The sequence below is a fragment of the Pavona decussata genome, unplaced genomic scaffold (genome assembly GCF_977016875.1).
Source record: "Pavona decussata unplaced genomic scaffold, jaPavDecu1.1 SCAFFOLD_134, whole genome shotgun sequence".
NCBI classification, from domain to species: Eukaryota; Metazoa; Cnidaria; class Anthozoa; order Scleractinia; family Agariciidae; genus Pavona; species Pavona decussata.
In genome coordinates, this window is record NW_028145547.1 from 2,540,404 (window position 1) to 2,566,507 (window position 26,104).

The window sequence follows — 26,104 nt, forward strand, 5'->3', positions numbered from 1 at the left end:
GACTTACAACTCCTTTCTTGATGATGAAGAAGGTGTCTCCTCTGGCACCCTGCCTTATAATATACTCTCCCTCATCATAAAAGGCCTGCAGTAAACACAATTATACAAAATGGTTAAACGATTATTCAAATATGATCAAATCTTTCCAACTGACCAAGTTACAGGTGACCATATCCATTGAACAACACTATTTTTAAAGTAAAATCTATCGGATAAATTACCAGATTCACTCAGTAATGATGCACAACATGTTGCTTAGCCCCATACATACCTGCCAACCTTGCAAAGTCAGAAAAAGGGATTACCACCCCTCCCCCTCCCAACACCAGTGAAGGAACATTTTGTCCTGCACTACCACTGCTCTAACAACAACAATACTACGAGCTAAAAGTAATGAGTCTTTTCAATGATGTCATGTGTAAATTGCACTTTGGTGTGTTCTTCATTAAACAGAAAATCATATTCACAGATCAACTTATAAAACATAAAAAATCCCTTGCAAGCTTGTAAACTTGGGGATATTCAACAAGATTCCTCAAGAATTTAATCTTGTTTCCTCATCCAAGCCCCCTTTAGGCTTGTTTCTTCCTGAACAAATGATACATTTTATTTTTCCCTCAGGTTTATTAATTTTTTTATAATTATTACTTTTATTTATTTATTTTTTTTTTTTTTTGGGGGGGGGGGGGGGTTGGCCACAGAACAGAAGTTACAACATGGGGCATACAATATTATGATGTTACATGAATAAAAATTTAAAGAAAAAGTGGTGAGGAGACCTAAAGTAAACCATAAATAAAAAAAAAAATGAAAAGCTTATATGTGATTTGGCCTCTTCAGAGTTATTATATTATACTGCTTTTATTACCTCCTCAATGACATCAGCAACTTTGCACAGTATTTCTTCCGCTAAAATTTTCAGCAATGGGACACTGAAAGGCAAGAAGATTAGTGTTACTTAGGGGTCTTGACAATTCAAATTAAAAACAAAATGCTTTTCCTTGAGAGTGTTTAATTGGGGTGCTTATGTCAAATTACATATGTTTTCCTTTTCAACAAAAATAATTTGCATGGAACTTTCAACTATTTACTCCCTTTGGCAATAATGAAATGAAGCAAAATATATGTGTAGCATGGTGAATTTGCACATTCAATGCATTATTTTCACCTCTTCAAAAACTCAATGTGCTCTTTTTGTCGCATAATTCCTGTCTTCATCATAATCGTCTGGAATGTTTGCCTGTCAATTGCCCAGATCTTAACATCAGTCTCAGCTGAAAGACAAAACCAACAAGTTGAATTAATACTTGGAATCATACTTCAGTAGGATCTCAGTTGAGCTGGAAGCACTGGGGGAAACAAGGCTGTTTGAGGTAACAAAAGTGCAAGTCATCAGGAAAATTGCAGTAACCCTAATAATCGGAACGGCAGAATGGCAGAAAATCACCCCAAATCCTAAAACACGGAACCTGTTCCGTGTTTCGGGATAAGGGGTTATTTTCCACCATTCTGCAATTCCACCGTTCCAGCTTTTAGGGTTGCCCGGAAAATTACTTTTGGTTCTAGGCAAGAAGAAGTTTAAGTTAACTTCAGAATTTTTGTCAGTTGCTCCAAAAAGAAACTCAGGTTACTTTTCATACGCTTCCATGCATGAAAGCAACCTAACTAACCGAAGCATAATAAATCCATTTCACAAACAATCATTGGTTGGCTGATTCTTAGACAAGTTACTACTGATATAGTGAGTAGCTTCTAAAATATAACAAGCACTGTAACAATAACATGAACATTAATTTTACCTTTCACACTGGCCGTTCTTGGACATTTGTATAGAATAGCAAGTTCCCCAAACACTCTTCCTGGTCCCATTTGGCCAAGCACAGCTCCCTCCTTCATCACCTTCACTTTACCCTCTGGAAGAAATTAAACATCATAAAATACACATGAATGAATGAATGAATGAAAATTTTATTTAAGTGCCTTGTTTTTAGCTATAAGCTAATGGGAGACACTGTAAAATAATATGTTAAATATTAGATACAAATCACTAAAAAAAAATAATTTCTGGAACTGCACATTCTTGATTGAGTAGTGGTATGGTAAAGACAATTTAGGTACTGGTCACTATTGGGGCTTATCAAAGGTTAATTGGATGTTCAATCAACAAGGTGCTACATTAAAGGAATCTTACAGTCTCTCTTGCAGTGCCTGACCATTACAGCTAATTAACAAGTACTAGGAGTTACACTAAGAGTGAGCAAGAAACTCCCTTGCCATCCTAGGACTGGTTTGATTTTCTTACAACCGGACAATCCTATGAAAAATATACATGTCACTAGCTGCCAAAACTTAGTTGCCCATGTAAGATTATAAAGTACCGCTACTTGGCTCTTGTTAGGCTACAAGATGGAATATCACTGTAAGAGCTCACTTTCCAAGGTTCTCACTAAAACCAAGACCTTCCTTACTTACCTTCCAGAACATAAAGGTCAGATCCTTGATCTCCCTCCTTGATGACATACTCGTCCTTTTTCCATTTCTTCTCACACATGCATTCAACAACTTCACGGATTTGTGACGCCTCCAGCTTCTTGAGGAAATCATTGTCCAAAATGGCATCTTTGATAAGCTCTTTAGATCTAAAGTACAGGGAAGATGAAAAAAATTACCAAATTACCAACAGAACTATTAAACTCCACCATGAATTGATGGTTGCCAGCACCAAAAATAGCTTCAAAAGGCAAGAGCCTAAGCAAGATCTGGAGGTAAGCAATGTTCCCCATTGCAGAGCTGTCACCCTCACACGTCTTGAAATATCGAGAATATGACTTTCCTGGCCAGCAAATTATAACAAAGGGCCTTACAGAGGCGTTGCATCAAGGCCAGATTCACGAAAACAGAAACAACGCGAAACATTTCAAATTTTCTTGTCCGAAAGTCAGGTCTACAAGAAATGGCAAATTTCGTCAATTATCCGGGAGATTACAGACATAACTCTGGAGACCATAAGATACCACTCAAAATCTGGAGATTACAGACATGCACTTCAAATTTCTATGCATTTTTGGCTGCCATCAGTAAAACTTGGCCTGTTTTATTTGCTTTGGCTATGTATGTATAAATTTTCATGCCCTGAGAAAATCCATAATATAACTGGTACCCTTGGATTATTTTATTACAGTCAACCTTGTTACTATGAACGATACTGGGACTAAAAAAACTCACCATAAACAAGGTGACAATATAAAGTTGGCACAATGTACAATGAGTAAAATGAGGCACAATGTACAATGAGGCAGAATGAATGAGTAAAAAAATGAAGGCTATCAATAATACAGCGGTGTCCATATTATGATGGATTTCCACTGTTGCATAAATTTAACACATTACAGATGTAAAATTAACTGGCTTTTCGTACTTAAATGACATAAGAAGTGATGTACATGTATGAAGTTTTGTATAAACGTTAAAATTTGAGCACTGTTCAACATTTTATGTGAACACAAGCAGCTCATACATCATCTCTAATTTTATTTATATACATAAAGCCACTTCAATTCACATCCATATGTATGTAAACTTTACGCACAAGAGGAAATCTACCTTTAAGCAGGTTTCTGTAAATTAAAGCCGACTGTGTTACAAAACACTGGGTTAAACACATGTACAGTATATACCTATGTAACTCTGACCAGTTTCAATCTGCTTGATCAGCATTTATTCTAGAAACTGGCTTATGATGGCCTGGTGGAGTGGGGTCCCCTTTGGAAATTTTACAGTCAGTCTACGTTTCACGTGACCAGTTTTTTACAAGAATGAAATGAACATTCAAATTCCTTTTTGTAATGTCTGGCATTTGAATGGAATCTTGAGATAATTTAACTGAACAATAAATTCAGAACACTTGGAAAATGATTGTTATATTTGAAATACTTAATGCCGTTTTGTAAAGAAAAATTCATAGCTTTATATAGTCAATATATGCTAGGGTAACTTCTACCGGAACTCTGAAAATTTGCCTGCAATGTTCAAAACTGACGTGTAAATTTCAAAACTCCGTTCAAAGTTCAAAAATACTGGTCAAGCGTGACACAGATTAACAGTCACCAAAGGAAAGCCGACTTATTTGAACTCTTCAATTAGTATTATAAACAATTCATCAGTGGCATGTTTTTATAAGTTGCTCCGATGGTAAATTTGCAGTAACTTTTTCAGGTTTGCAGGGAAACAACTTCAAAACTATTTCAAGTATAATAATATTCAACAACAAAGTCCATATAATCGTTAGACCTTTTTGTAGTGAGAAGAGAGGCTTCCCTGACAAAATTTGTATGTCATGGTCGATTTGGTGGGCCACACTTTGCATGTACATGCCAGTATATATTTATTTACAGTAATTTTGCAATATCACAACTCTAGAATAAGGCCAGACTGCACTGTGCAACGTTGATGTCATGATGATGTGAAAAGTTAACATGAAAGACGTTTGGCAGACTGAAAAGTTAACCCATTGTATGGTAATAACATAACATGACTTAGCATATTGTCTTTTCTGTACACTTTGAACAATGCATGACACACAGACAGACATGACAGAAGGATCCTCAAGGATCATAGTTCATACAGGACAGTAATAACTTAAGCACAAAGTGTGATAGCATTCCTAAGACTTGTTATCTTGGCCATCTTGGCCACAAGACATAATCTACAAGCTCATCAGTCTGGGGTCACAGCTTCAAGTATTGTTTGAGTACTTCACCCTTCAAAGGATATTGACTACACTGAGACTGAGCTATTATGAAGAACTGCCTTCAATACAATATAACTCAAACAGTAAAGAATCGTCTGTTTACATTATTTTCTTTGCTTGTTTCATGTTTGCAAAAACAGAACAGTGCTTGAAAAGGGGCTCATGTCTGTTGCTTTCAAAACAAAATAAAAATATACGAGTCAAATTCCTGCCACATTAATTTTTATTCTTATACTTTCAAAGTAATTAAAACCGACAGTCCAAAATCACAGATCTTTAGCATTATCCTCAGCAAATTGACAAAGATTCTTCTTTTGCACACAATATATAACCACAGTCTTAAAATAACTCCTAGCTTGATATCAAGTTTTCTAGCAGTTGCCATGGAATGTAGCCACCTTTGCCCCCATCCACCCACAAGCTGAGAAAGCATCACAAAATTTAATTTTAAAAGATGCCACAATTGACAAATGATATGAAAGGAACAAATCAGAAAATAAGGACCCCTGTACTGCAGGCAGAAACTAAATGTTTTTCATGTTCTAAATTGTACACCCTTTTGAATACAACCTAGTTTAATACAGTAATACACACTTTAATTTGCTGTTCAATGCTTTGACTTGTGCACTACAAACACAAGGCATAACAACTGCCCTCCTATTTTCTAACTTCAAGAAGAATGTTTCATGCACTAGAAGACTTTTGGATAAAAATTAAGTAACAAGAAAGTTTGAGCCAAAAAACTATTAGGCCAGTGTACAACACCAAAGGCTGAATTGACCTGTTAATTGGCTTTTATTTTCAATATAAAGTTAATTTTGTTCACCAAGAATATATGCACTATTTATTACAACAGGTGCAACGAATGAAGTACTGAAAACTTTTTCAAGCCAAACTATATACTTTACACAAGTGGATTACCAGAAGATTAGCCAGAAGAATCAAATAAAGCCCTGGCTATATTATGAAATTTGTCATCTGCCAAAAACACAAAACTAATTTGAAAGCAAAATTAATAAATACACAGATTTTAGACAGTACAAGAAATTGCAATGCCACAAAATTAACTTCTTTAATAAGCGTACGACCTTAATTTATGATAAAGCATTGTTTTAAACCGTGAAAACCGTAACAACATAGGAGTGGTCTAAAATTGACTAGAAGCAGGAAGATTGACACTTGGACAGTGCTCATCAATGGCAGATTAAAAATTTAAGGATCGGTGCTAAAAGCCAGCATCTTTCCATGCAGAAAAATATAAACATATATTGGTCTTTTAAACATGGCCGAGCTCGTAAATCTTACGACAACAAAATAAAATGTCATTAAAACAGCGGAACTTCATTATAATATGTAGGGCGTTTGGGTTATCCTGTAGGAATTGAGTGATTCGAAACCGACCGCTTCAAACTGTTTACACAGCAACAGGAAAACTAAAGCTAATTTAGATTTGGATTTTTGGTTAACTATCATCTCTGTCTCTCTTTCCCTCTCTTTCTTTGTCAAGCAAGCTTCCTGCAGGGATAAAGGAGTTTAATGTGCGTTTTTGTCCCTGCCTAAATTCCTTCGCAGATTACGTATATACCATTCACATCTAAACATTCAGACCGCTCAAAGAAAGCTCCACCATCATATGTAAATAACCTTCTGTAACCAAACCCCTGCTATCTAGAGAGGCGATTCTTCTGAATATAATACAATCGATCGTCGTGTGTTTGTACCGCAATTTCCTTTAAATGGTCACGTATGTGTCGCAAAATGAAATTTACAACAGAGAACGAGACCGAAGTTATCGAGGCTTTGGCTTCGATCGCTCGACACATCGAGCAAATAGAAGTCATAATCAAACTTGCATTGTATCGTTTGATAGCTGTTTCAAGTAAAATTGCGAGACATCGCCCGGAAATAAGCAGTTAACAGTTTATTTCTTTTCTTTTCGTGGCTATTACTTGTTGTTCGTTTGTTGTCGAAAGCAGGATCAGTAACAGATGTAAACTGGATGAATTGAATAACCCGCCGCCTGATCTGCATGACTGAAATATCAGACTCGTACGCCACTTTAGAAATAAAATTACAGCTTTAATTATGGACACTTCGAAAGACACGACAACCTTCTGCGCGCCGGATGGCTAGATCACGTTCGCGCGCTCATTCGTGATCAATGTAAAGGGAAGGGGAAACGATCAGCACGTCAATATCCGAGAACTCTTGCTACTCGAAAAGTCATGAAGCACAATTAAGATAAATAAGTATCCTTTTCAGCGCGTGTTTTAACATGTTGGAATAAGCAAACTTATGTTTACAACACAATGAATCAAACTAAAACGTTCGATCGTTAGAGCAGTGTTACGAACAACTTTAAAATGTTGCAATTTGCTTTGATATCAAAACCCAGCCGAGCGTGGGTTTGTGGTCCCCCAGCTCTCGTCCACTGCGGCTTGTTGTCGATTTTGAAGTGTATAATAAAACGAGAAAGGATAGATCACTCGAAACCGCTCTGTGATTCCAACACGAGAAATACAAGAGATCCAGGGGCCAATTACACTTCCTTGCGTGTACAGTTTTAGAAATCTACAATTGTTACCATGTTCGACTTTCTGTCAGATTTCATGCAGAAAAAATGCCAACATGAACACCTAACTTTAACAGTCAGTCATAAAACGAGATCTAACCAACAAGGCGACCGAAAATGGAACGACGAGCAAAAGATTTTATCGCCAACATAGTCGATTACCCTTTCTGCGAGTTCGCAATTTTCTTCGTATTAGTATACATCAACAATTCTGCCACACGGATCGCTACGCAGGGTTAATTTTTGCGTTGGCGTCCTCGGCGGTTCACGATGACCGCAAATATTGACAACACAGACGGAGTAAAACGAGAAATCGTGATTAACTGTTGTAGGTTGTTCGATTCGTGATAAGAAGCTTTTGCCTGGATGGACTTAGCTCGTGATGACTCCAAAGATCAGAAAGCTACTGACGCGCATAGTGATCAACAGCCGGTTTATTGTACAGGACAAACATGCAAGCAAAATGTTCCCTCCGCTAGTTAATGATTGAGCTCTCATCTACCGAGCCTAGCATTTAAAGAATAGAAGATCCCTTACTTGGAACTTTTGCTGTGCCTCTTCAATGGTTTAGCGGCGTCGGTGACGGCCTTGTAACTCTGGGGCTCGGCAGAAATTCCTTGACCTCGATTTCTGGTGCGAGTTGCTACGGCTGGTTGTAGTACAGAGCGATACTTATCCAGCTCGCTCTCGAGTCGCCGGATTATCTCATTCCTCCGTTTCAATTCCTGCTCCAAGGCCAGGAGTCGGCTATCTTTCATTTTCAATTCGGTGTTCTTTTCCTGCAGAGCCTGCTGCAGCTCGCGCAGACTCATCTTCGCTGTGGTTGCAGAAGTACCCCGCCGAAAACACAAACACCCTGCCTTCTCCTTACCTGTGGCTCGGCCGCAATGCATCTCTCGCGCGGCGTTCAAGACCCAACGGAACACTGGGATTACAAGCTCTTTGCCCTTCCTATTGTCCAAGTTGGGTCTAAAAGAATGGCGACAAATCCGTCGAGTTTTTCTTTGAGATCGTTCAATTTCGCGCCAATTCAATTCATAGGAACAGCTTCACGCCACCCTTCCTCTTTATAAATGCATCAATACTGCTCTGTAGTGTAAACCATTCCTTAAAAGCGTGGTTAAAAGTCATCTGTATGTTAATTAATAATTGACGGCCCGAGCGGATGTGCTGGCCTCGTCGCCGAGGCAAACTATATTGCAAGGCGATTGATCTCACCAATAAGGTGACAGTTAGATAGAGGTGATGGGAAAACATCAACAAGCTTTGAGGCCAATCATGTAAAGGTAACAAGTGATTGGCTTAGAAATTTTCAACTGAAAAGGTGATTTGTTTACACGAGATATTATGAGCAGTTTTGGGTGGGGTGATGCCTTTCCATGCGGAATCCAATCTTCTCGAGGTCCTCGAGCTGGAAACTAAAACACGCGAGCACCATGCTCCTTTTTTTTCCAAATTCCTTACTTAATATACGTTCACAAAACGTTTTAATCCTCTCAAATAGTTAGGGTGTTCTAAAAAACTGCCATACGCAAAAAAGCAACAACAAAAGATCGCATATGTTAACCAATTCCATTTTTACACGCATGGTTACACAGCTGCGCTCTCCTGGCTTTTAGAACCGATCAAATATCCACCACATAAAGTATAAAACAACCACGAAACAAACATACATTTTCAAGTAAAATCCCTTTGAAATGGCAAGTGCTTTGTGCTTTTAGAAGGGAGCGGGCGCTTATGAGCTTCTGTGGCACCAACAAACCCAAGGAACACACAATTGGATCATTGTTTTCCTAATCTGCTTCTCCGTGAATACAATTTGCTGGTTATTATTGTTCCTTCTCTTGTCTCTTTACATTCCCTTCAGTGGCACTACAAACTGAAGGCGACCGGCCGGATCTGAGGCGTCAAAATTATCAGCAAACTTCAATCTGAGCGGGAGGTTAATGCGTGGTGATAAAAAGTTATCAGACCGTAATTTCTTGAAGTATAAATGATGGCAGAATTATCCCTCCTTTTGTCCTAATTACGTGCTCATTTAAAGTGCTTGCAAAATAAAATACTTTAAGGTATTAAGGCTGTTTACATTTCATGTCAAAACGCTTTTATTTTATCAGTTGAATTTGCATATTGTAACTTGACAAAAAGAAGGTCAAAATACGTCGGCATGCTGGACTTTCACGGAAAGCCACAAGCGCGACTCGCCGGCTGCTTTCTGACCAAGTTTATTTTAGTATTTCCTTTAGCGACATATTCCTCTGTTGCTGGAATTCGTCCAATTAATGGGAATTAATCTACGACCGGGGAAGACAATACAATAAATATAGATGGATTATTGAAAAGAGAATCAGGTGCATGTTCTTTATAAACTATTCTTGTTCTCTTCCTTGTAGATGGGTATAATTAGCGGTTTTTTTTTTTTTATAAATAGCACTCTGAAGCTGAGCTTTGCTGTTAGATTTGAGCTAAAGTTAATCTAACGTTTTTGCGGTTAGCAAGCTTGGTTTGCATGCTGCTTTATCAAAAAGGAATGACCTTTAGGGACGGGAGGGTGGTTATTCCCCACCACCCACTCAACGCCCCAAACCACCACTTTTTTTTTTTTTTTTTTTTTGGGGGGGGGGGGGGGTTATTTTATCTTACTTTATTTCCGAAGATCCACACTTGAAATCACAGCTTGTCACCAATCCTTCCCAACCGGCCCCGCCAACCGCATCTTAATGCAATTAAAGAAATCTCTTCGGTCACAATGGGGAACTTTCAATTTTGACCGGGAATTTACGATAGGACTGGAGCGCGGGAAGTTCAAGAGAATAGAATAAGATGTAGCATTTTTAAATGGCCGATAACTTATACAGTCATGAAAATGGGGAAGAACGTAATTTATACAGCACGAATCTGATTTTCTATGATTGTTTTGTCTTGGCGTCACAAAGCAGAAATATGCTTTTTGATATGTATGGTTTGTGGTGGCAACAAATATGTTTCGTACAATCTTGAAAAGCTTTGTGGTATTTCCTTTGAAAAGTCCTTCAATTTGACAAGAGGCTTCAAAAGTGCTTGAATATTTTTTGATAAGTCAAGCAAATCCCTTGATATTTGTAATATGTGCGCCTGTATTTCAACACAATCCCTAAATGTTTTTTCGTCACAGTTGGTATTTCAATTTGTACGCTTGCCCTCCGGCAAATATCAGCCAGTGTATATTGGCTACAATAATATATGAGATCTGGTCAGGAAAATTAAAGTTTTGTCCTTGATAAATCCTTTAATTTTGTTTGTACTATGCTGTACGCATTCCAAACAAAGGCCACAAGAGGCTTTTTCAGACCCATTAAAAAAAATTCAGCGAATAATTTTTGACCCACCACATGCAGGCGCCATATCTCGACAGTCGGAATACCCATCTTGATCACGTGGTATTTCCTTTTATATCCCGCTTCCCGACATCCTCTTCCCGCCATGGCATTTCTATCCTGCCGGAACCACCAAACCTGCACCTTTAAAAAACTCTATTTTCACTGAACCCTGATAACCGACAGCTGCATTGTGTTTTAGGGTTGGAAGCATTGTTCTGTTGTTCGTTCTTTTGTCCTATCGACCAACCATGTAAGACGTTGCAAACGGTGTAGGTCGCCCCGCCGAGATACGAAATAATTCAAATCATCTTACGGGAACATGAAGCCGGTCAAGCTGCACTATACCGCTGTGAACCATTCATTTTCTCATGAGGACGTATAACGCCGTATTTCCTATATATGTAAATAAATTTGTTTTGCCTTATGAGCTGATTCTCCACTATAGAAAAACCACTTATAAAAAAATAATGCTACTAGACAGATTTTTTCTCGTTCTGTTGTTGATTGCGCTGTAGAAGACTAACGGTCACTAACGTTTCAGTCTGCTTTCAATCCTCAAGTGCGTCGCCCATCAAATGAAAGCTATTGAGTTGTTTACGCTGAAATTTTCATCTCCCAGCTCACAATCAGAATTCCAAACAATTTGTTATTTCAATCCCACTAGTGACTAATTCTTATAACTCTGCTTTACTGTCTCAATCGTTAATAAAAACTTCGCGACAGTTAGCCATCGTAACTTCTCTCCTGCCGGAGATCCCAGCTCACGCCAGCTGAGACTTAGAGGGTAGAGAGCCAAAGAGTCTGATCCATCATCAATAATACAGAAGGTGCATTAATCTTTATTTAGATACGTCCTGCTATAAATAGCCTCTAAATAGAACTCTCTATTTAGATATGCGTCTGAATAATTTCTTTAAAAAAAAAAAAAAGTACGCATGACTGTAATTATAGGCAACCAAAATTCTACGGAATACCGTTTTTGGAAGCAACCGGCATTGCGATGCATAGTTCTCACAATAAGTCAGGAAAGTTCTTACGGCGAACTGACGAAAAACAAGCTTTGGCCAACAGAAGAGGAAAAATGAACAATTCAACACTTTGGTTTTGCAGCAATATATCTTCAAACAGCTGCATTCTAACGTAAATATGACTTTTTTTTCATTTGCAGTAAAACACGTTGTTAATTGGGAAATGAATAGCAGCTTAATAGGGGCTCCCAAGAAACTATCATTAGGCGTGGTGGAAACTATATTTATTTATTTTTTGTTTTAGTATACCCCCTAGAAACCACCAACGATCTCCGTCCAAAAATAAAATGTGTCGCTGTTTTCAAGTGTTGTAATGACGTACTTGCTCAAGCAGACTGATTTTTAGGAGACAGCAACACTTTGCTGTGATGGTAACAAATGCACCTGTTATACGACGCAAAATTTCGAGTGAAGTAAAGTTCAGCAAAACGATTGCTATTATGAGTCACACTCTTTAGAAACACACGTATTAACAAAAACACTGTTCAAACCCAAAATGTCGGTAAATTTTTGGATTACTTAAGATTGCATGACAATATGTAAAAGTTAACAATAGCTGAAATAGTGGGATTATAAAGCGCTGTCATTTTTGCAAATTGTCGTTAACATTTTCCATTGGCGGAATGCGTAGGCATGTGGCATGTCCGGTGAGTTCACTAGTTGCTAAAATGAACCAATTATGTGATACAGTAAAAACCCGCTAAGAACCTAAAGTAGAATTTTCGAAGTCAGGCTAAACTGGTTTTTATATTTTAGGGTAGCTTTTCACAATTCAGGCTGATTAGGTTCTTAATAGATTCTTATTTTTCAGAGGTTGTCGTAGTGTAACCATTGGCAGAAATATTGTACTACTAATACAAAATGGTTTAGCACTTGTATTTTCGACAACAAAAATGCTTGCCTTGTTGCACTGTAGCTTTATGGAAAACATATTTCTAGTGAAAATCCAAACAAATGTAAATCAAAGAAAACATATACACAATATCTTTTTGTCAGAAGTTTCTCTCACAATTAAAATCCAGAATTTTGACCATCAAAATTGGAGTGGTTGTTTTTGTATAAGAACCTATTTTTCTTTGCCAGGCTGAACAGGTTCTTCAGTATATTTTTGGGTATTTAAATGCAAAATTTCAGCCTGTAGGTTCATATATCACTAGATTCTTCTATGCGGGTTTTTACTGTACTCGTCGGCTTTTAACCAAATTCTTGTATAACCTAAACAGATGTAGGAATACGTGCGAGACGAGCCCAAAGACTGCGTCTGCGTAGGAGGCTAACACAGATGCGGTTTACAAAAAGGGAGGGACAACGAAGAGAAGAACAGCTGACTTTTGAGGAGATTGTGATTGTTGTGAAGGAAACTGAGACAACTTGATTCTAGAGTAAATGTGAAAAATTCACTGCTTGTTGTAACTTAGTTTTCTCCGGAAGAAAACTGTTCTTGGGAGGCAAACGTTCTCCAAAAGCGAATTTTCCCATAGTAAACAAATTTTTCAGAGGAAAGTTGTGTAATCCGATAATATTTCTTTTCAGTAACAGTATTTTATGTTGAAGTATTTCATGCACCATGAAAACTGCCGGGGCCGCTTGATAAAAAGGGTTGGACGCCAATAGGAGGCCACGCAATAAAGATATGGCTGTAGAACCAACCTTACACACAAAGTTAGAGAATGTTCTAGGCTCTCAGAATCTGCTTCTAGTTCCCGCGCGTTTACTTTCTCGGTTTTAGCCTTTCGCCGTCCCTGCTATCTAAGCCGGGATCCTGGAACAAGCTCTCATATAGCCATCCCCCGCTATCAGATATTCTAAAGAGCTACGTGCTTTCTGCCCACGGTACCCTTTTTGCCCTCCGTCACGTGTAGGCCTTAACTGACGGTGCGTTTCTTTGGGAAAATCCGAATCCGGGTTTTTGATCCAAGATCATTCGGATCATGGTGCATCAAAGGACAAAGGAACCGACGAATCCTTACCCAGAGTGGATTCGTCGGTTCCTTTTATGCACCATGATCCGAGTGATCTTGGATCAAAAATCCGAATTTGGATTTTCCCAAAGAAACGCACCCTTGCAAGTTGACTGAGGTCAAGCGTAACCGCTACTTTGAGAAGTGTTTTTTGAGTCTGTGAGTTTACTAAATGATTTAAGGATTCACTAAAAAAAGGAACTATTAGCTGAATCGGTTTTCCAGATGTCAATGAAACGAAAGGCAAAGACACACAGCGCCGACCGGTCGCCACATTCTTCGCTTTGAAAAAGACATGAACCTTTTTTTAGCAAATCGTAAAATGATTTATTAAACTCATAGACTCACCAAAATCTTATAATCTTTGAGCTCTCAAAGTACTTTTCTTATTTTTATGTTTGACCGCGGTTAATTTCGTGACACACAAGAGAGAAGACTGGGGACGAATCAGGAGCAATGTTGCGACAGCCTCTCTCCCAAGAGGATTTTGAATTTCACCCTGGGAAGGAGGTTGATGTGGTGACTCAACACCAACAGTACATTGATTTTAGTGTTCTCTTTTTGTCTCTTTTTTCTATAACAGTCAAATTACATCTTTGTGAAATTTTGCTTGTCGAAGCCAAGAAAGTGTTACTCAACATCATAGTGATAAGGAAAAACCTCATTTGCATTTACTTTCAACACACTTTTACATTCGCGACTACAAAACTACTTTCGTCAATAGACCTCGTCAGCTGGTAGCCACAGTTTGTTTTTAACAAACAAACTGTGGCTACCAACTGACGAGGTCTATTGACGAAACTAGTTTTGTAGTCGCGAATGTAAAAGTGTGTTGAAAGTAAATGCAAATGAGGTTTTTCGTTATCACTATGAAGTCAAATTACAATTGAGGGAAAATTTGTAATCAGTTCTCGCGAATCGCAAAAACTCCCACAATTCACTAAATTTGGTATACCGAAATTTTGGTTCCTTAGCGGACAGTTGAACCACTGGTTCTATAAATGGGACACAGCATTTTCAAATGGAGATTCCCGTAGAAGTAAGACATCCCGTCCGTTTACTGGAATTTACTTGAAACCGAACAGACTGTCGACGCACACGGGTCAAAATTGTCGACAGGCCCAAGCGAAGCAACAGAGCGCACATTTTCTGTTCGGAAATCTCTTTCGGAATTCTAGATTAGCTCTCTAGAAGCATGTCTTTTTCTTGGAATTTTTCTTTTGGGTAAATCAAGTTAGTCTCTCCATTTCCATTCCAACTAAAGTTTCCGGTTTTTTAGGATAAACAACAAATGTAAGGGAATTCGTTTAACAATCGCTTACTTACCTAAAGGGACTATGTTACCCCAGGCGCATGCGCGCGTTGATGAGAAGCACTTTGAAATTGTTGGCCCAAGTTTTTCAAATACTGTCGGAGAGTTCAGGAAGCTGTTTTCATATGTTTAAATCGCGTTCATCTTCAAAAAGTTAGCTGAATTTGAGAATGATGTATTAATCAGTAAATGACACAGGCATACTCGAAAAAAAATCCGAGTGCTTCTATCAGGAGTCGAACCTAATAAAAGACCTTCTGAATTTGTTTTACAAATTTTTTTTACAAATTTATTACCCATTTTATTATCAGGGCCCCTCTGGATAACAGTCTTGCAGCTGAATGGGCCACCCTGGCTAAATAAAGTTTTACTTTACTTATTACAGAAGCCGGCTGTTTGTTGCTGTATTTTTGAAGCCTTATAATGGCGGAAAAGCAAAATTCCCCTTACGATCTGTATACAAATTAGTCTCAACCGGACTCTGACTACGCATGTGCTACGTGTGCTCCAGCTGGCATAAGGTAGTCGCTTTATTAAAGCTTCATGATAATAATCTGACACATATTTACTTGAGTAACCAGGGAAATGTACTATTAACAACTACCTATCTCCTCTAACCTGGGGAAGGCAGCTAGAGGGATAAAAAATGAAATCTTGTCATTACCATTACGTCTAAATTACGAGCACATGACTCCAGCAAGGGTCAGTGGAAATCACTTTGGTTTTTAGAATTTTAACACATGTTAAAGCTGTTACGCTGTAGAGAAAAGACCATTTTCAAGGAATTGAAAAGTAGAAAAATAACACATAAACGTAATTCTCAGAGCAGGCTTCTCGAACTCACCTTTCGCTTTTTGTAAATCGACGAAGAACATTGTGAAAGCTGACGTTTAACTGCTTTGGTTCAGCGGAGACTCCCTGCGCACGCGCACGACCTTGGGGTAGAGATGGCGGCGGCATGACAGACATTAACTTTTCAACTTTGCTCTCCAGTCTCTCAATCTCGCTCTCGTGTTCTCGTATCGTCACCACTTTCGACATGACGTCCATCCTTAATGTTCTTATTTCCTTGTGCAAGATTTCTACCTCTTGCCTTTCCATGTCTTCTCGTTCATTGATCAGATTCTCGTATTCCCTGATCACGTCGTCTTTTCTCCTGAGTTCATTGCGTAGGAATTCAATTTCCTTCTTTTGTATGTCCATCTGTTTGTTGCGCTCCCTCAGCGCGCTTTCTAGCAGTTTCACAGAGCTTTTGAGCCATTCCAGATTCAAGGCGGCGGCTCGACCTGCAGTTGTTTTAATTTGTTGTAAACGAAAATAAAGCTTAAGCAAAATGTAAAGAATGCAGAAAATGAAACTGAGAAATTTAACCGTGAAGTCATTTTAGGGCAGGGCGAGGGGGTAGGGGTATGAATTCTATTTAGCTTTATTCTTACGGTGGCCGTTTAGACAGTTTTCAATGCAGCCGTGGAAAGCAATTTCGTGTTTGCTTTTTTATTTTATCACGGCGGCTCTCTAGAAGACCATTATTATTTTAGTGAATGTGATTCGTGCTGAAATAAAGATTTCATCGCCATTTTTGCTGTACTACGCTCTGCAAATTGGTTAACAAAACTCGCGCTATTTCTCAACCAATTGGATCTATGAAACCAAAACCAATCGCTCCTCGTGCGCGTTTTCCCGTGCTTGACGTCATTTACATGTATGTGCGTAGCATTGTGATTGGTTCCTTCTACTGTTTGTCTGTTGTGATTGGTTAGAGTGATTACCTTGGTTGTTGTTTACGACACACAGTTGAAGACCGCTCTGAGGTGTGTACGAGAAGCTAGATAGACAACTTGTATAGACTCTTAGGTGCCCTTGAGTTTGTTCAACGAGCTCAAAGTCACGCGCCTGCGCATGCCTTTTTTTTAATTCATATTGGCCAAACAATGCAAGTTGATGCATACATACTTACATACATACATACATACATACTTTTATTACCCCTTCCCCAAAGAGGATTTCAAAGCAGGAGCAATAATATACAGTAAAAATAATATGATATAATAATATTAGCTAAAAATTAATCAGTTATACAGTGATCAGGGGGTTAGTTTCTCTGGTTTCTAAAGGAACTGCGGTGCTGTGTTGGTGGGAAGTAGAAACGAATGTTTGATTTATCAACAGAGTTGACAACTAAAGGTAATTTGGCCACCGTAAAGAGAGTCGAGTGCTGACGTTTCGAGCGTCAGCCCTTCGTCAGAGCGAATCAAGGAATTAGGGGTTGTATGTGTTTATAGAGTGAGAATCATAGCTACGCTATTGGAGTGAGTATGGTACAGGAGTAACGTGGAAAACAATAAATTAGTCGAATGAAAAGCCTTGTTTTCCACGTCACATACTCCAATCAATAGCATAGCTCTGATGTTCACTATACAAACAAATACAACCCACAATTCCTTGATTTGCTCGGACGAAGGGCAAATTCTCGAAACGTCAGCACTCGAATCTCTTTACTTCGGGTAAAAGGTAAAATATGGTAAAGCAAATTTAAATATGCGCAGTCAGATTTAAAGCTAGAAGTTTGTGGGGCTATGTACATCAAACAAATATTTTAAACAAACAGAACAGAAAGTCCTTAAAATCCCATCTGGCACTGGGATGCTTACATAGCGTGACCTAAGAGACTACCCTAAAAACAAATCCAGCAAGTGGTAAGAGAGAGGATTCGAATCTGAGACGTCCAGATTACGAGCCCAAGTCTCTAACCACTCGGACACACCGCCTCCTACGAGAGGCTCCATTGTAAGTCAATGTCAGTAGCTGTACAGAGCATGCAGCATTTTAGGCGGTGAACACATGCGGTGCAACTCACACCGTTACACGTAACATTAGGTGCCGTCTTTATTTAATTAACCTCACCCACGCAAAATTAATAATTATAACAAATAATTAGTTACAGAGGGGTGAGCACCACAACAGCTTATCCAATTGTTGTGGGCGTGTCCAAGAAATGTACAACTTAAACTCTTAGACTACTACACACAAAAAAGTAATGTCAAACTGAAAACAGCAAGATATTGGACAGACTAAACTGCGGGTAGCGTTACATTTGAAACATACAGATTTCTATGTGCGAAGATCATCGGGAATGTAAATAAAAAGGTAAGGGTTTGGACTTAAAACTTTAATTTGTTGAGTAACCCTTCCCCCCTTCCCCCACCACCACCGGCCAGGGAAGAGTGCCCTTTGTCTTGCTGCATGGAAATGGTGGTACACTACTAAGCGCACGCTAATTATTGTAACCAATCACAGCAAACGAAAACAGTACTGACAATGAACCAATCACAGAAAAGTAGTCAGAATAAATCAAAGCAAAAACAAATGATTAAAAAGAGCGCTTTAACAGCCACTGAATAGGAGTTTTACGGCAGTGTTTTTTTTATCATTAATGTAATAACTTACGTTCGCCCTCCCTATCCCTCTCTTGTTTTGGATTGCTCATCAGTGGCTGTGGTGTGTTTGAATCGTTCTTGAAGAATGGAGAATTCTTTCTGGTATTTCTGGTTACCAGTTTAAACACTGGCGGGCCAATATGCTCCTGCATTTCCGTGTCACGGTGAGATGACCTGTAAAACAATAAAGTAAGGTATTCGGGCAGTGAATACAACTGAGATACCGCTTTGATCTGCTGAAGGAGAAGCACTTTGCCTGCGGCATTCTCGTTTCCTTCTTCACTTCATTCATTCATTCATTCATTCATTCATTCATTCATTCATTCATTCATTCATTCATTCATTCATTCATTCATTCATTCATTCATTCATTCATTCATTCATTCATTCATTCATTCATTCAATCATTCATTCGTTCGTTCGTTCGTTCGTTCGTTCGTTCGTTCGTTCGTTCGTTCGTTCGTTCGTTCGTTCGTTCGTTCGTTCGTTCGTTCGTTCGTTCGTTCGTTCGTTGGTTCGTTGGTTCGTTCGTTGGTTCGTTCGTTCGTTCGTTCGTTCGATCGTCAGTTGGTTACTTCGTTGGCTTATTCGGCCGTTCTTTCCTGACTTCGTTCATTACGTCAGTTGGTTCTTCCTTTCATTCCTTCGCCGGTTGTTCGTTCCCGGCTTCGTTCGTTTCCGTCGTTTGTTCACTGTTTCTTCCTGTTTCACAAACGTTAACACCTGCTAGATCACTGATCTTTACAGGCGCCTTTTTCAACGTATATATTTTGTAGCAACAGTACTACTGTTGAGTAGACCGGCTGAAGAAACTTCAGGCTCCAAGCGAATCCTAGCAGGGGTTAACACAAGGAAAAACAAGACTAATATAAGGTATCTTACCTTTTCCCATATTTTTTCCCAAAGAATTAAACTGTAATTCTAGCGGTCACGCGACTATAATTTCAGACTAAACAGCTGGTAATATGAATAACAAACCACTTGCTAAGCTTTCAATTCAAGTAGTAACTTGATTGAGGAGATACTCTAACGGTCTATTCTGACCTAAAAATACCCCCTAACCGATAGCCATTATTCCCTTTTGCACTGGGTCCGTTTGGGGATAAATGTTGCTTTATGGTTAATAACCGAGGAGGCTAATAGGCTAAAACAAAGAGAACTGAACAGTTACAGTTATTGCAAACAATATCGAAGATAAAATGCATCCAAACATTACCCAGGTGGCTTCATGGACTCGTTGTTAACTTGTTCGCTGTCGTGCCTGTCCTGTTTATATGGCTCATTGTGTATCATGTGTAAGAAGAATTTCGGATCAGTGAAAATAACTAAATACAAAAATGCACTGATCAGTCTTTCAAGTATTCTGGTTCTATTTATTCATCTTAGTGAAACGTGACAACAAAGAAAATATTATTCCTTTTGTGGGAGGGTTTACATGAATTAATTTCGTTTTGAATTGAATTCATTATTGTGATTAAAAAACACGTTAACGTATTTCTGTGAAAGACGTCGCTAAGTACTGACACGAAATAAAAAATATCGTGGAATAATCGACCGCTGTAACAAAGAAAAGTTTTGATTTCTTTTTAAAAATATCACAGTTACTATGCGTAAGGAACAATTTTATCAGTTTTCTACAAGAGAGGATGCTGTTTCTACAAAATTCTTTCTACAATTTGTTTCCTTTCATCATGAATTTTATTGCCGATTGGGAAATGATTAAACTTCAGGGTTTACTTCCATTCGTTCGTTCGTTCGTTCATTCATTCATTCATTCATTCATTCATTCATTCATTCGTTCGTTCGTTCGTTCGTTCGTTCGTTCGTTCGTTCGTTCGTTCGTTCGTTCGTTCGTTCGTTCGTTCGTTCGTTCGTTCGTTCGTTCGTTCGTTGGTTGGTTGGTTGGTTCGTTCGTTCGTTCGTTCGTTGGTTGGTTGGTTCGTTCGTTCGTTCGTTTGTTCACCGGTTAGTCTGTTCGCACGCTGGTCCGTTCATTCCTCCATCCATTCATTCGTTCGCTCGTTTCTTTCTTTCCTTCGGTTTTATTTCGCCATTAGTTTATATTATTGGGAAAATAAGATTGGAAAGAACTCTAGAGATACAAACTGTGGCTGTTGGAAGAACGATCGTATGGCCGCTTTATCAAGTGGTTTAGTCTCTATCTTCTGATAACATAATTCAAAACTGATGCACTCAGTCCTCTGGAGACAAAATCCTACTTCTTCATGGAAGCCGAAAACTAAAAATAGCAGTTGAAAAGTTCATAATTCATGACGTAGATAGTATGGTATTTACGTCTTGAGATAGACGGTCAACACTTGACCCTGAACTCTCGTTTCCTAAGTGTCACCCTTAAAGAGGAATTCGGATGTCTCCAGCTTTCGACTTCACGTGTAAGACCCTCGAACTTATCTCAATATGAACCAAGTTCAATGAGAACCTGGCAGGCTACATCCTTTGCACAAGGAGTGCGATTTCTTGTAAACCCTAGTGTGGCACTGTTTAGTATCCATTCTGAATTTGCTGACTCTACTCACGATAAAACATAAATTGTTGAATTAAGAAAATAAGTGTACGGAAAACTTCGTATCACGGAAAGTACACTCCCGGTCCGGGTCGCACTTAAAAAGTGTCTACATTTTCGACTGTAGCCTACGAACGCCAAAAGATAGGAACAAGATTCGGCTCGATCAAAAATCTCAGATATTATCTCTTTGCGAGGTTCATTCCGGCAAAAAGTGATGCAGCCTTTTTTCATTAGTAACTAGAGTGAGGGTGGCATGGATGAACTCTATCTCAACGTGTCAACTCTAGATCTAACTCTCTCTTACAGATAATTGTGGAATACCTTTTTGAACAGATGGAACACTTAAACTGAACATATTACATATACGTGTAAAATTGAGAGGCATCTTCGCGCCATAAATGTCACAGGATATCAAATCGGAAGTAAGAATGTCAGCATCTTCACATAGACTTTGAACGGGTCAACATAGCCAAGTGCAAAAATTTATCATTCAATTCAAGCAATGATAAAAAAAATATTATTCAAATACGCCTCCACACAGCGACCGTGATTTTAAATTGTGTTGCTGATCCTTCTAGCACGCGATTTGAGCCAGTTTAAACAGCTATTAACCCTATAGGACACTGGAAAATAGGCACATACATGAGTCGGATTAAGCGATTTAAAGCAGACTAATAAACGAAAATGTGGAACATGCGATTCAAATAAGGAGGATAATCTAATAGGATTACTGACCACTTGCGGGAACTTGTCTTGACAGCTACCAGCTTATGCTTTTGTTTACAATTGTCGTGATTGTGGTTACTATCTTTATGGTCGGATAATCTACACAAAAATGAGAGACTTGACAAACATCCGAGCGCAAATTTCAAAACACCTCGAATGCGACCTTCGGGTCTTTGTTAAAAAACAATCCACCAGGCGACGTTTAAAAAAACATCCAATGCAATTCAGCATGAATCCAGACGCGGTGCTGAGCCCAAGAGGCCTCAGGGCTGAGCGAGGGTAGAACAGGCGGGTCGAACTATCTGAACAATATCACGCATCTGTTTTGTACTTTGCCTACTACAAAGAGCAACTCACCTCAAGACACAAGTTGATATCAATTTCTTTCCAATAAAGAACGGTAGTATGAACTAATGGCTAAGTCTTGGTCTACACTGGCCGAGGGGTTCACCACAATCTTTACGTCCGACCGCGAGTTTAACCACAGTAACGGGCCCTTAGTTCTGGAAAATGACTTAGAACAAATCGGCTAAGGTCTGTCTTGTTGAAGTGTCCCAACCTAACGAACCAGCGAACCTTCGACACCGTTCTGATCCAGTTATCGCCGATATGCTTATCTGTCCAGCCACAAGTGAAAACAGAAGAGGGCATAACAGGCACACATCAGGAAGCAGTTGAATGAGCAGTAATGACAGATATATTAAAACATGGATGGCTGTTTACTTGTGACCTCAGTCGATCCCCGATTTTCTATTTTTACTGAAAACTTGTTTTACTGCCCAGGTGATAACTCTGCCAGTTGCCAATCCGGATTAAACTCTATATTCAGCGAAACGCGTGGATGAAGCGATAACGTGCCACTGTCCTTGAATACTTCATATCATGTTCGTTGAAGTAAGTATTTCTGACTGTAGCTCTTCAAACTGACGTAAACCCGAGACAATAACTCTTATCCAGAACAAAGGATCATTCGCCCTGAATGATACACTTTGCAGATCTGGTGAAAAGCAGCAGACATCAACTGACATCGTTTAAAGTACAGATCGTATATAAAACTGTCCAGCACCTTGCTCTCATTTAACTCTCATTAATCAAGCCCGTGTGGTTCTTTCGATCGTCACTCAGATAACTGACCGAGTGCGCAATTCTTTACTGTACACGATTGTTGAAATTTTCTAACGATAAGCTTGTTCGGAAGTGCGCCGAGTACATTGCAATGCGAGGGTAAAAGCTCCTGACCTGGTTAACATCATTCACCTGAGCAAAAAAACTCTCTTATCACTCTACAGTGCCAAGAATGCCAAACGTTTTGATAACGGTGCAGGGTTAAGGACGCTATCAAATAAAAAAATAGCACTAAAGTGTTTACATTGTAAGGTTAATAAGACCATGTAAAGCATCATGAAGTCACGGTTGAATGCGTACATACTCATACCTACAGAAGACAAGTGAGAAGAATCCCGCTATCTCAAACAATCATGCACGCACGAGCATGCGTTGGATATAAGATGATAATAGCCAACGAGGCGGGTTGTTCTGAGTTGGCTTTTATCATCTCGTATCCAACAAACGGGAGAGGATTAACTGTTTTATTGAAAACAACCACGAAAACTCGCTAAATCTTGTTGATTTAGTGATAATTTCTTTTCCCCTTGACGCGTATTGTTCGTGTATTTGTGGGGCATGGTATAATGGCTCATACACCATGGCCGCCAAACCAATCAAAACTCTCGGCTGGCGTTGCGTTATCCGATGAATCGAATTTTTTATTTTCTTCCGTAGAATGTAAAATCACTAAATAAATTGCTCTGCACGTTTAATTTTTTTTCTTCCTATAAAATATATTTTATTTCATTGTAATAAGTGTGAATAAAATTGAATTGAATTGAATTGAATTGATAGCCATTAGCTTCCAAGAAGCTGCAATAAAAAATTATGAATAACACTATCCAAAGGATCTGGAAGTTCGAGCGAGATATTACCGGAGTTCAAACTTACAAGGGTACTGTAAAGGCAACTATAACTATCTATGGGAATGATGCCGTCTGTCTAGTTTCGTTATTCCTATTTAGTTTGTTTTAAAGAATGAAAATCTGTTGTGGGTTACCTGCAAAGTAGCTATGTAAGCTTAGGCATCCGCCACTTTAAATAAAATATGTTTATAATAATGTCAATGGACTTTGAGAACCGAAAGATAATCCGAGTGTGTTCATTGTGTCAGAATATTTAGACAACAAATGACAAACACTAAGTGAACTAAGTTGGAAAAAGTTATATTTTCGATCCACAGTACGAACTATACCATCATCAGACTAAAAATATGCATATGAACTTTTGACCCGAAGTCAGCTGAGGAAATCAAACATCCCCTCGGTTTATTTGTTTGTTTGTTTGTTTGTGTTTACCGCACTACCCGTAAACGACAACTTTCGATGTTTAATACAATGTAACCAGTCATCTTGGGGTCACATTGTCCAACAGAGGAGCGACTTTTCTGTCTTTTTACGTGTCAAAATTCTGTTTTAGGCTTAAAACTCGGCTCCAATCAGTAATAAACAAACAAAACTGGCTTTGAAAATGTATACCGTGTAGCAAGAAAATTTTGCGGGAGTTTTATTTTGCGGATTGGCGAGTTTTTGTGGTTTGCGGGAACAAATTTTTGCGGTTCGAGATGACTAAAATTTTTGCTGGGAACTAGTTTTTGCGATGCTCTGTTCAAGCAGCAGAACATTTAAGTGGAAGAAACCTTAATATTTTTAACTTTTATTGTACGGTATGTTGAGAAACAGTTCACTCTACTTACATACTAGCAGAGACATATCACTGTAATACCTTACTGCATAAAGGGACTGAACAACAACAAAACAAAACAAAAAGCCTACCTGGCCTAAGATGCACAACCAAACACTATATTATTTTATAAGAAAGCAGCATGAATGTTTGAATTACCGTAGCTGAAACCTTTCTAGGCATACAGAGGGCCTTTCGAGTGAAAGATGTAGCAAGCATACAACTTTGAGACCTAACTGGGAGCGGCCTGCTAAAATGCAAAACTTTGCCCTAATGTAACGCAATTAGGCAGACTCAGCCGATGATAATAACACTCTTGTTCAGTTGAAGTTTCAAGAGTTGAAATAACTTCTGTGCAGGCCACCGCAGAAGCGCCACTAGAGCATGGTTGGTCTGTTTAAGTCCAATGTATATCGCCCCAGTGGCGCAGATCTATTAAAAGTTGAGTTTTTAATTTGACTGAAGGGAGTTAATTTTTGCGGCGTTTTATTTTGCCGGTGTTTATTTCTGCGGGAACTAATTTTTGCGGATCGAGGTCAATCCGCAAAATCCGCAAAAATTAGAACCCGCAAAATTTTCCTGCTACACGGTATAGATATCGCCAAACAGCTTTCTTTCAATGGTCATAATGCTGTCCTGCGCGCAAACTCAAAAACCTCTTGCACACAGGCTAACCACATTCACAATTTCATTCAAAAACCGGAAAGTAATAAACAAGACCACAGAAAAGTATTACTCAATAGCTTTCATTTGAATGGCTATGATGCATGGTCTTTATTCAGACTCGAGAGATAGAACTGATTCATTGACTTGGCATGCAAAGATTAAAATTGCCTGAATTTTAGACGTCTAGACTGAATTCCAGACCTAAAGCTATTTAAATTTGTGACCTAACTTGACAAACTTATCGGGACTAGGAATTTGAACAATTAGATACAACAGGAGCCCATGAGATACTTATCGGCTCCTGGATACAATAAATGAATAAGTGCCTTCATCAACAGCTAATAAAATGATTAAACTTATTCGCTGTTTAAAATTGATTTTAGTTATATTCACTTGTGGTGCATATTTACCGAGCAAGGAAGAGCCAATCAGAACGTGCAAAAACTGCTGGTACAGTATTCACTCAACTGGAACAACGTTGTCCCATGCAAAGTGAGAACGATGCAACATGACTGATGGAATTATGGGGTGACCTAATAAGTAGGCGCATATTTCGTGTTTTTCTCTCGTCGCGAGAAATTTTAAGCCTTAAAAAATCCTCACGCAGTTTTGTTTGCTCGCAAGAAGAATGCAACTAAGCTCATAGGTCAAACGTTTCGCCAAAAGCTTTTGAGTCTTATCATTCATGATTTACAGCTTTTACCTGACAAATGGACAAAGAATATATAGAATCTGCCTCATGTTCAAAGTCCACGCATAACAACAAGCAACGATAGCTAGCTAATCAAAGTCGAGTGTAACGTTACATCTGAACAGTGTATTCCCCACAAAGGTTCCATTCAGCTCACCACATGCTTATCGTATCAGTGTTGTTTGCTCAGTTTTACTACAACTATTCTGTATCATTCTTTGATACCCGTTCTTTCGTTGAAGGCTTTGGTTCATCAGTTCACCATGCCGTGACAGCTCAACTTTT

The 26,104-nt window shown here is 38.8% G+C and overlaps 1 protein-coding gene across 3 annotated transcripts in view; it reads right to left on the reverse strand.

Annotated features, from left to right (window-relative positions):
* LOC146467703 (cGMP-dependent protein kinase 1-like) overlaps positions 1-18,593 on the reverse strand; it is a 32,891-nt gene extending 14,298 nt beyond the window's left edge. The window contains exons 1-7 of one of the 3 annotated variants that reach the window (XM_085125573.1): positions 18,430-18,593; positions 15,827-16,268; positions 2,473-2,639; positions 1,800-1,913; positions 1,169-1,274; positions 869-932; positions 8-85 (exon numbers count right to left, since the gene is read on the reverse strand). In XM_085125573.1, the coding sequence (XP_084981699.1) occupies positions 8-85; positions 869-932; positions 1,169-1,274; positions 1,800-1,913; positions 2,473-2,639; positions 15,827-16,268; positions 18,430-18,571 (1,113 nt within the window). In that variant the 5' untranslated portion in view covers positions 18,572-18,593. Of the gene's footprint in view, positions 1-7; positions 86-868; positions 933-1,168; positions 1,275-1,799; positions 1,914-2,472; positions 2,640-7,859; positions 8,231-15,826; positions 16,269-18,429 lie in introns of those variants that run through there. The other 2 variants (XM_085125574.1, XM_085125575.1) reach the window with 2 other exon arrangements.
* Between the last annotated feature and the right edge of the window lie 7,511 nt (positions 18,594-26,104).